Below are 12,230 nucleotides of genomic sequence, written 5' to 3'. Positions count from 1 at the left end.
TTGCTCCGATGCTGCCAAGAATTTGCATTTAAGCCACTTGTAGATGCCAATGTGCCCAGATCTGTCCGTTTTGTCCCCTAGCCACAACACTGATATTGTTCAGATTCAGTGTTTAATAGTCGCAGGTATGATTGCAGGGTACAGTGAAAATCTTAGGCTGGGGCTGATTTCCTGGTGTTTTTACAGTCTTATCTCCAACAATGAAATGTATAAATTATTTTAAAAAATCTGAACTTGGGGAGACAAAACCAGCGGCACCAGTTGGGGAACACTGCTGTAGGCCGTCTCGTCGTTGTTGGTAATCAGGCTATTACTGTCATGACCGTCAGCGAACTTGATGGAGTTGGAATTGTGTGAGGCCACGCAGTCATGCGTATACAGGGAATACAGGAGGTGACTGAGGACGCACCCTTATGGGGCCACAGTGTTGAGAGGAGATAATGTGAAAATTCTGTGCAACTTTCTGCCCATGGTTACTGTGAACAGTGAGGCTGTACTTGCTTTAAGTTCATTTTATCCTCTCTGGGGGTGTGGGACGCTACTGTGAAATTGCATCCAGTGAAATTGCATATCTATATTTGCATATCTATATGCATATCCTAGATTCTGGGCCTGAGTAGCAGGCAGTTTACTTTGGGCACGCTTTTCATCCAAAATTCCGAATGCTGCCCCCTACCCTAGTGAGGTTAACAGTGGTCAAGTAGACTACTGTGGCTATTTGATCATAATGTAGGCCTACCAGAGTGGAGAAAATGCATCCCATAACATTTTAACATGGAAATAGCTGTTCTATCGTTCAGCCTACAGTAGCAGCCAATGTGTGGTGTTCAATGTAGGCCTACATTCCATGACACTTTTGAAAAAAACATGCAGGGCTTGTCATTAACTTGTTTATACACTTGTCCTTCAGACAAGGTGACGACAAAATGCACACGTTTTTCACGTTTTGTGCTCTTGTAGGAAGCAATCACTCCCTCATTGCTGACCGCAATTGATCTATAACTGGTCTAATAACTCACTAACTAGCAAAGGATATGAACACGTGCACGTCGCTACATGTAGCTCTCATTTTGATCTCAAAACAAGCACATCTACACACGACCGTTGATGCTTTAAACGCAGTACAGTTCAAAGTGAATGGCATTGATCCATATATGGCAATGGTCTATTTGCATATAGGCCTACTGCATCTCTGATTGATTATGGCGCACCAGTCTGTGTAGAGTATGTGCCTGCCAATGCAATAGAATCCTACTCTGATGCGTTCTGCCTTGCATAGTTCATTTTGTTTCGGTATGTTGCATTGAAAGTGGGTAATATACAAACGTGTGCAGCTTAGAGAGAACATTGTCTTTGACTAGCCTTTCGATGACTGAAGTGAGTGCTACTGGTTGGTAGTCATTCAGTTCAGTTCAGTTACTTTCCCTTTCTTGGGCACTAGGATAATAGTGGACATGAAGCAGAAGGGTATAGTGGTCTGAGCTAGAGAGAGAGATTGAAAATGTCAGAAAACAACAGCCAGCTGGTCTGCACATGCTCCGAGGGCACGACTAGGGATGCCATCTGGGCCGGCAGCCTAGCGAAGGTGAACACGTTTGAATGACTTCCATACGTCCTCAGTGGGGACAGTGCGAGTATGTAGCCCACGTTGTCATCAGGGGCTTTCCTCGGCAGCTCAGGGTCATTGTGCTCGAATCGTGAGAAAAATGTGTGTTTAGCTCATCCGGTAGGGTAGCATTGGTGACCACAATGTGGCTGGCTTTCTTCTTGTAATCCGTGATAGTCAGGAGCCCCTGCCACATACGCCTTGTGTCCAACCTGCTGAATTGCTCCTCCACTTTGTCCCTATACTTGTGTTTCGCAATCTTGATCGATCTGCGTAGGTCGAATTAGTACCAAACTATTGTCCCCGGTCACCTAAACCCATTTACAAGCAGCATCTCTCTTTCAGTTTCCCTACAAGGCTGCTATCAATCCACAGTTTTTAATACGGGTATGTTTTTATCGGTATCACATTATCTATGCATTTTCTGATGAATCCGGTGTATGAGTCAGCGTATTCATTGACGTCATCTCCAGAAGCGAGCGAGACTTCTGATTGGTCAGGTCTGTACAGCATTGGTCCGACCACCGGAACTTCCCTCCAGTCTATGTTTATATGCGTGGAGAAGCAGGATGGAGTCATGGTCAGATTTGCCTAAAGGAGGATGGGAGAGGGCCTTATACTTATACCGGTGTTGAAAAGGCGTGTAGCAGTGGTCAAGAGTAGAATTTCCGAGAGTTAAACACGTGTTGGTAATAACTCAAATTACTTTCGTTAAAGTCGCAAAAAGTTTGTCCAGGGTCCAATTAAGAACTTTGAGAGCATTGTTGGTGTCAGCTTGGGGCAGGATGTACACAGCCATGGCGATAATCCCGGAGAACTCTTGGAAGGTAAAAAGGGCAACATTTGATGTCAGAGTATTCCAAGTCGGGGGAGCAGAAGCTTGCAGGTTCCTGTACATTTCCCCTATCGCATCATATGTTGGTCATAAAGCAGAGCCCACCACCTTTGCTCTTATGAGAGCCCGCTTCAGAAAACTGTAAAACCAGCTGGTGGTATGTCAGAGGAGGAGAACCAAGTCTCAGATAAACTGAATATGTTGCAGAGTCCCTCTGGAAGGAGATCCTCGCTCTGAGTTTGTCAAGTTTGTTCATTAATGATTGAACATTGGCGAGTAGTATGCTCGGTCATGGAGGATGGGTTTCCCAGCATATTAATCTCACTAAGACTCCGCCACGTCCGTCACTCCGTCGGCATCTTTGCTTCCTACTCTCCGGTAGGACTCCCAAGCAGCTAGGCGCCTCGCCGAAGAAGCTAGTCCATTATTCCGCCATCTCAGGGAATTCTGGGAGGTTGGGAAGACGTTGAGTACCCAATAGTTCTACCCAGGTGTATGAAGTAATTCACGAAACAAACTGAAAAGTCTAAACTTGCAATGTTTTATTGGAGTTCGAGTCGAAGCGCCCTCCGTCAGCGCCATCTTAGCCATGTGGCATGGTTGGCGTGGTGTTGCTTTAGCGTTAGTCTCTCTAGAAAGTTGGGTTGCCTCCCACAATGTACCAATGCTCCAGCTTACACGTCTGTAGAAGTCAGACAGTTGGGATAGAGAGGACAAGTCAGAAATGGGACACGCGTCACCAGTTACGTCACTGCCGTATCCACTTGTTGCCCTAGCTAAACATGAGCACAATTCCATCCCACATTTTCAGCTCCGCCTACTCAACCTATTGATTTGTTTGGAGAGTTGTCTGTCTGAAGAGGACCCACCCTGGAATAATTTTTCTCCCCTTTCGAAATGTCCAAGAGAATTAAACATCCTCCCCAGACTTTGTGCGGTTGCTCCAAGCTCTGGGATTTCCGATACTACTTAAGCCTGGTCCCAGATCTCTTTGTGCCATCTTGCCAATTCCAGGTCATTCAGTACAAACACATTTGGGACCAGACTAGTGTCGCATGGCCTGGCTCAGTTCAAACCAGCCTGGGCCTTTTAGCTACCACCATCTAAACTCAAAGGAAGAACTAAGCGAAAACAAGACGGTTGAGGTTGCTGCAGCATAAATAGCTGCAAACAGTGCAGAAATAACGAGTGCAGCGTCAGTGTTTTTGGAAGCGCGTTGAATCACGACTGTGATAAATGTTATTGTGAAATCACCCGTCAAAACAAGGAAGTGATGTTTTCTCAGTGTTCTTGTTTCATTAGGCTTGACAGACTCTTGGTGGGTTGAACGAGAGGTCATTCTAGCCATGCTGAACCTCTGTATGAGCTTTAGACATAGAAAAGTAGAGACTGGCAGGCAAAAGTGAAGACATGGAATAAAGATACAAATCACCTTACCGTTTTCTTTGGGACAGCATTAGCTGTGAAGCGCTGTGTCTACATACTCATTCTACAAGCTTTAGCCATAGGCCTACTGATCGTTCTTTACCTTCAGTGAGCTCACTCACTGTGCATCCAGTCAGTTGAACATTTAATATGAGGGAGAGGGGCTCAGATTTACACTATTGGAAAGAAACAATCCCAATGGCATCTAAGAATTTTAAAAGTTTTCTTTCCTGAGGTGCAGTTTCAACATTGGAGCATATATCTCTAGTTTGGGCCTAACCAGCTACAGATGTCTGCTTTAACTGCTGTTGCTTTATTTCAGTTAAAAATAAACGTGAGTGCTATTTCACCGAGGGGATTAGATTACCTGTGGTCGGTAATCAGTCATTTTCGCTAAACCCACTTGAATTAGGACCAGTGTGAATAAATGCCGTCTCAGTGATTTTCACAGGCATGCACGGCTCTGCGGACCGCAGCGACCAGTCAGCTCCCTGTTTTCAAAACCGCCGCGCCCACAATAACATGTCATTAACTCTGACAGAGACAAGTCTCCCTGCATAAAGCCATCTCGTGTTTTTGCAAATCAGATATTTATTTTATTTTATTAACCTTTATTTAAACAGGGAGTAACATTGAGAACTCTTTTACAAGAGAGCCCTTAAATCTACAAGGAAATCGTGGTGGAGATGAACGTTTTGGAGGCTAGCTAGATGACTGTCCTGTGTTCATTTGAGCATGGGCAAACCGACAGAGCAGTCGGAGCATATAGGCAGAAAGACAGACAGGCAGAGGCACACACAAACACAGCGTCAATGAACCAGCCCGAGGACCCAATGGACCCAGGCACCAGACTGAAGCCTTAATGGACCAGCAGTTGTGGACCGCTGCTTTTCCTTTCATGCTGGTTTTCTTTAGGGGGATTTGGATCGTAAAAAGAAAAACACAGAGCCTTTCGTTTGGGCCTCCGAGGCTTTTTGGGAATTGACTCTGGAATGCACCCGCAGCTCTGAGTCGTGCAGGATGAGACTAAAGGGAGAGTAGTGTGTGTGTGTGTCTGTCTGTCGGTCTGTCTGTCTGACCACACTATTTCCCCAATAGAGAATCTAAGCATGGCCATAGTTCAGTCGTTTTAAACGGTGTGTTCTGTGAAAGTTGGTTAATAACAGTTCTGGATAAAGCCCAAAGAAGACATAGGAAGACACAGTTCCTTTCCCATAGTTAGTAAAACTAAAATGTTATCCTCCGTGACATATCGTATATCACCTGTCTTTGGTGTGTATCTACATACTGGACAATGAGGCGGGTGTTGACGCTATGACTCCATGTGTTCCCCAGCGCTGCCGTCACATACCCAGAATCCCTCGCATCGGATGCTGCAACACAAAAACAAACATTACAGGGGTTGAGTTCAACTTTGAACAGCACTCACACTTGTGTGATGTGTTATCTTTATTTATTTCATACAGTGGTCATTCCATGTCATTTCAGCAAGCCATGACACCCACCATCTCAGATTGTTCCGAAATAGTTTCTGTAGTTAGAAACAAATAAGATTAGTATTCCTGAAACAATTTGTTGAAATATAATTTGCTCTCTGAGAAATTAAGCTAATTCATTGCACCCAAAATTGGCCATTATAATTTATAGGAGTCATATGATATTCAACAACTAGAATACCTAACATCTGATTTGGACCATAATTCTTCCTAACAATTAGTAAGACATGATGAATCCAATACAATGATCAAAAGGCACTCACGGGCCCCCCACCCCAACAACCAGTATACAGTATCAGTTCCCCATGTCTGACAAGCTGCTGCTTGGAGTATTGTTTCTTCAACTTTTGTTATGTACTTCCCTGTGAATCTGGTGATGTTTTTTTCCCCCTGTTCAGAGAAATCAGCCATTGAAGCTTGCTTTCTATAAAATAAAATAGTGTGAAAGTACCAAGTTTTGCTCACTAGATGCCGCTGTACCTGCTACTGCGACAACACTGTCAATTTTGCTGGTCTCTTGTGTTTATTAAATGGATTACAACATTTTCTTTGCAACTTTGGGTAGAAAACCAATAGCTTTGGCTCATGACAAAAATAAATCGTGGTAAAGAATGCAAGCTACTAAAAATAAAAAATTGGCCAATTTGGGTGCGATCAATGACCTTAATTTCTGAGATCAAATTATATTTCAACAAAATAATGTTTCAGGAACACTAATCTTATTTGTTTCTAACAACAGAAACGATTTCAGAACAATCTTAGATGGTGGGTGTTGAAATCCTCCTTCTTGTGTTTTTTGAGTTGGAACGACTCACTGACTGTACAGAAACTTGGCAAATTGCAATCAATTTGGAAACTGCAAATTCAAAACAAACTGCCTTGAAGCCTGAAAAACATATCACACTATACAGTAGGTAATTTAAGTATCGTCATTGATTCATCCCCGTCATTCATAATTATTCCCTATTTCCACTGTGTGTGTGTTTGACCCTGCAGGCTACGTAATGACCATTAACCAGAAGACAGCCCCAGCCGCCTGACACACTGTTATTATCGCTTGCTTTTGTGTGACCATGGTTCCCTCTGCTCCCATGACACCAATAAACCTTGGCTGGGCCTGGGATGCTAATTCTGTCTGCTGAAGGATGAGCCCTGGCGGGTGGCGGAGTGTGTGTCTGTGAGTGTGTGTATGTGTTCGCAAGCGTGCATGTGTGTGTATGTCCGCAAGCGTGTGTGTGCGTTAACGTGCCTGTGTGTGCGTACCCGTGTGTGTGTGTGTGTGTGTGTGTGTGTGTGTGTGTGTGTTGCTGTGTCCTTTTCATTCTCTTCCTTGATGTTTTTTCCATGGAGTAAGCAGGGATTCTGCTCGCACAAGTGTCCTATCAGCAACTCTCACTTCCTCAAAACATTTCCTGTGGAAACGTGTGCAAGGCAGAGAAAATAAAATAGCTGCACGACCATGTGACGGAAGTTCCCCCGGCCGGGAAGAGCAGCAGCAGCAGAGAGAAACGATTCATTTTAATATCACAATATACTAGGTAGGAGACATACAGTAGACTAGAGTAGTACTACAAACAGGGAACACTGGTTCAAGGCAATTAAGTTGAAATAGGACTGAATAAACTACGGGACAAAACACACAGTACTAGAAGACCAGCGGTTTCAGAGTCAAACCAAAGTGGAATATAACTGAAAGCATTGGGCCTTAGTGCATCTAGCTAACCATTAGGGCTCTTTCACTAACATAGTCAGTGTACAACTGGCTCACGAGTTTGGGAGCTGAGGCAAAAGAGACGAAAAGAGAAGGAAAGAGAAGGCCGGAGGGACTGAGAGGCAGACTAAACAAACTCCATGTGCGCTGCAGACATCTGCTGTACAGCTCCCTGGAGAAGGATGATGATGATGGGGGGGGCACTATCAGCCTCTTTCCCCTGCTTAGCTCCCCCTCTGCCTGTTAGACAGGCCTCTAACACAAACACCCAAACCATAACACACACACTCCTTCATTCTATACCCTTAACCCCCATCCTAAACCTCCCCTGATCCTACAAAGCCAGCAGCCCACACATTTTCCCACAACTGGCCAGGAACGGAAAGCAGATAGTGTAGAGTCCAAAATCCTGTCCAGTGTTTCAACACACTGTCTATGTCACGACTTGTGCTCGCTGGATGGCTCCTCAAGTGCCACCATAAGTCCAAGTGCAATAAAAGTGTTTTAAAACAACATTCAAGGACATGTGTTACTAGTATATAGCTAAAAGGCCTTATCCAGCTCGTGTATGACAGAAAACCATACTGCGTTTCCCTCTCTATGCTAATAGAGAGAATGGATATCATATGGATGGATAGCCATCTCTGATAGAGTGAGAGCTCTCTGGAAAGGCTGCCCCGCTGTGCAGAGGAGGAAGTGGCTCAAATAAACATGCCCAGTACAGATTTCAACCTCCCCCTTTTCCCCCTCTCAACAACTCTCTCGCTCAGCATCCCATTCAACTTTTCTCTAGTTGTTTCTCACAATCTGTTTCTCTCTCGTTCTACAACCCTCTCTCCCCCTCTGCCTTCTGTTTTCCTTTACCCTCTGTCCCTTAGTAAACCTTATTAGTCTAGTGGCTGGAGAGCTCTGTGCAGTGTGGCTGTGTGTGACCAAGCCTCGAGGGTAAGACGGGCGGTCGATTAGGGCGACCGGTTGGGGAGGAGGAAAACCCAATCATGTAGATAAAGTGAGGGCATGGAAAAGTGTCTCAGTGTGTTGCTGGCTGGCTGCACACAGTGGCTCTCCTATCAGAGGCAGTGGAGGAGCTGAGGGGCTTGGATCACTGCAGCCTCAGTCACACAGTCAATGAAGGAGCCCTGCTGTTGACAAAGAGGCTGTCTGTATGTCTGTCCGCTGGGCCCTGCTGTTGATTAAGAGAGTCTGTCTGTCTGTTGGGCCCTGCGGTTGACAAAGAAGCTGTCTGTCTGTCTGTTCATTGCTGACCTGGGTTCAAATACTATGTCTGCTTTAGCCTGCCTGGAGTGCCAACTGGGTTGGGTTTGCACTTTTGGGAATATTCTATTAGTTACATTGCACCAGGCAAGCTCAGTCAAACACAGCTCAAGTATTTGAAACCCAGGTCTGCTGTCCTCTGGGCCCTGCTGTCTCTCCGTCAGTCAGTCTGCTGGGCCTGGCAAACAGAGGCCAACTGTCTGTCCGCTGGTCCCTGCTCTCCCACAGTGACTGGCCTGTGGCCCCCTCACTCCCATCTAACCCTAGAGGGAGCACGGGGTTAAACCACACCGGATGGCCCAGTTTAGCCTCTATTAAAGGCTATTTTTATTTACACACAAACACCCCGCACAGAGGTAGGTGTGCACACTCATACACATACGGAACACTTCACAAGAGCATTCACACAGCAACTAGTCCCTCCATGCACGGAGTGACCGTATCATTACTTAGCAGTGTTAAGTAATGAGCTCACTTCTCACACAAAGATTCCCTTAGGTGGTTGATTCCTCTTTAGTCCCTACCCATAATTAGATGATTCATAAGCTTCAATATAATCTTGGTTACCCAGAAGTAAAATTCACGTGAAAGTTGTTACTTCCACAAGAGATTAGCTTCAACACTACGTTTACTTTTCATCATGAAGTTTATGTTATGACAAAATAAACGCTTGTCATGATGACCTCTTCCCCATTACACTAGGAACACCAACCCGCATCCATTACTTTATGCTTTACACTTGCTATTGCGAACAGCTAGCTCAGCCACCTAAGGGTTTGGGGGATTTTCTATGCCTTGCCTTGGGCATCGCCTGTCTCAAATGCTGGCACCAACTACTGTTGGCACTGGGCTGGCTATTGAGTTGAGTTTTCATCAAAATGAGGTCAGAGAGAGCTTCAGTTGGACAACTGCAGTTTCACTAGATTAAACACAGAGAGCTAGGACAGACCTCATAGGCATCCAATGTCCCTCAGAGACTGAACTCTTTTCATCTCTATTATTACAAATATCTACAGAAATAAATCTTTCCGACATGAACAAAAAAAAGGGGGGGGGGGGGGGGGTTCCAATAATGAAACGCTACCCATTCAGCTTCTGGCACATAACACTGAAGACAAGCAAAGGATGATAGCAATAATCAGACATACGAATTCAATACTACATTCTCTCTGTACTGATAGCTGGGCTAGAGCGTGTGTATAGGTCAGTCCAGCAACCAACCCATCTCTACCTAGTAGTTTCTCTACACACTCATCGGGCCTCCGCAGTACCAGAGGCTACTTGAAGCCCACTTCAGGCCCACCTGAGTCACAGTTACTGATCCTAGACCAGGTAGAAACCAGACTCCCCCTTTCCCTCTCCTCAGACTAGACAAAGGGCCTTTTCAGACCTTCCATCATGCGCATCACGCTCGCCACCCCAGCCAAATCCCAGGAGACCATCGATGGGAGAAACCCAAAGGCGACGGAGGCTGACATTTGACTGGAAACCCGAGACGCAGGGATCTCTGGTTGAAAACATCATAGGTAGAAACCTGCTTGCACGAGACAAAAGGGGGAGAAAAAAGGTGCGGGAGAAAGGGAGGGATGGCGGGCCTAGAGAAGAGTCAGACCAGGGGAGTGTGAATCTGATTACATTAGCAGAGAGAGGGGTGAATCAGATACACCCTACTGTCGAACTCTCCCCCGCCTCACCACTCCATCCAAGGACATATGGAGAGAGAAAGAGAATGAGAGTGAGAGAAAGACAGAGCAAAAATTGAAAGAGAGAAATGAGAAAGAGAGAAAGAAGCTGTCCTTCCTCGAGGGGGAAATCACTGTATTTAATGAAAGAGTGTAGTAGGTAAGAGAGAAAGAGGCAGTCCTTCCTCGAGGGGGAATCACTGTATTTAATGAGAGAGTGTAGTTGGTAAAAGAGAGAGAGTACAGTTACAGGTCAATGCCATGTATCTATTAGATAACGTAAGAGAAAGAACCCGTATCCCTTTACTCAAAGGCTAGCTTCAGCATAATGTTGCCCCAACATTCACTGGTCCGACTACACCGCCGAGACACAGATACATATCCACAAACAGGCAATGCTAAGGGGGTGATGAAGAGGGGGACATTATAACAATACAGGATACAGGTCATAGAATAGCTCTGTTACCAAGGTGATGGTAAACGGTGAGATCAAACAAATCTCTGTGACCCATCAGAGACGCTCCATGTGTTTCAAAGAGTCACACGCAAGGCGACCTGCTACAAACATCCTCGGTGCATCACTACATTAGTATGTGTTGAATCCAATGTTTCATTGGATGGTTAGTATTGCAGTTACATTCAGATGTGATCAGTTAACATGGAGGATATTTCGTTTGTGTTTGTTTACCTCCCCTGAATGACGCAGCGCCTCTCTCTCCTCGATTGCCCACATGCGTCGTGATCTGGTTGGTCAAGACCACCTAGGAGGGAGAAAATAGAGAAGCATGAAGAGAATATCATGACTTTAGCACCTTCCACAGAGTGCTGGTTTGCCATGCTAAATGTTCATTTCAAGGTTTTTAGGCAATATCTCAAAGCAATATACCTTAGACTATGAACACAAAATATACCAAAATAATCTTTGGAGAAGTTCTGGTAAGTTATTTCTTAAAATGTGTTTTACTTGTCCTCAGATGACTGATGGTCAATAGTAGGTTGGAGGTCAACAACATTAAACGATATGGGTGGTCAATATGTATCCAAACCCAACCAAGCCGGAGATAAAAGTATTCTAAATATCATCCGGTCCAAGTCTGACACAGCAGAATTCTGAGTAAATTCCCTCGAATAATCAGTGGTGGTGGCTCAAAGTAGCACTTGATGAATCAAATTGGCCTTGATGAAATACCAACATGATAAAACTGTTGCCAATACAACAGACTCATAAAAAGAGAGAGGCCCTAGGCCTACCGTCACATGAGCTATAATTGTCCTTTAAGCCTCCAGCCTCTGGCTTGACAGAGCTACACTGTGCCTTGTGAGCCAACTGCGGCTGACATGAGTCAAAGTCCATATGTCAACAATAAGGCTACAATAATAAACTCATGTTTGGGCAGGCAATGAGCTCCCATGTGTTGTTCTAACTAGGAGAAATCCAGAGAAACAACACAGTTAAACTATGAAACCTTGCCTAGGCAACAGATGTAGGATCTTAATTTGATCCAGTTTGGTACAACAGGAAAATAACCTGAAGCACCAGGAACTGTGAATTATAATTAATGGGCAATTGTGTAGGGGTTGATACCTTTTTCGTAATGGAAAATATGTCTGACATTTCAAATACATTTTAAACCACAAATACACTACAAGTATTACATGTCCTGAATTTCACAAAAGTTCTCCTGCAACAGGGTGATCAAATCAAGATCTTACACCTGTACATCCAGTAAACTCACACCAAATCAACAATTCCACACAACCTAGGAGTGGAATGGAAGCAAAGGCCTCCAATCTACCAGTCATCCAGTCTCACAAAATTTGGCACTGTGTCATACATTAAAACAAGAACTAGTAAATTTAACAACCTGGTTGGTTTGGCCCTGGGTGCTAATAACAAAAGTCTTTACTTGTTTAATCATGATAGCCCTTATAAAATACTCAGTGGGCCACTAGCAAGGTAGGCTATCCTCACTGTGGTTTCTTGTCAGGGCACATTTCAGTTAATAATATGGAGGAGGTGAAGGCAAAACGCTCTGTCAAGTCCAGACAGCCCTCACATGAACCACAACATGCTTGTACGCCAAAACACGGGTGTGGAAAATCGCATACGACTTACACCGAAGCCTAATGATCACACAAAGGCACACATACAAAATAAAGAAGACAAGTTAGCTGGCAAATAGGTAATGAATGAGCTTAG

The 12,230-nt window shown here is 44.7% G+C and overlaps 1 protein-coding gene across 2 annotated transcripts in view; it reads right to left on the bottom strand.

The window, feature by feature from the left end:
- The window catches only part of rad51b (RAD51 paralog B), a 53,296-nt gene that overhangs the window by 36,946 nt on the left and 4,120 nt on the right, over nucleotides 1–12,230 (bottom strand). For both annotated transcript variants that reach the window (XM_014144962.3, XM_014144964.3), the window contains exons 7-8: nucleotides 10,719–10,791; nucleotides 5,130–5,239 (exon numbers count right to left, since the gene is read on the bottom strand). In XM_014144962.3, coding sequence (XP_014000437.1) covers nucleotides 5,130–5,239; nucleotides 10,719–10,791 — 183 coding nt within the window. The remainder of the gene's footprint in view (nucleotides 1–5,129; nucleotides 5,240–10,718; nucleotides 10,792–12,230) is intronic.

Source organism: Salmo salar, chromosome 15, assembly GCF_965601325.2.
Source record: "Salmo salar chromosome 15, fSalSal1, whole genome shotgun sequence".
Taxonomy (NCBI): Eukaryota; Metazoa; Chordata; class Actinopteri; order Salmoniformes; family Salmonidae; genus Salmo; species Salmo salar.
This window is presented reverse-complemented; position numbering and strand designations above follow the sequence as displayed.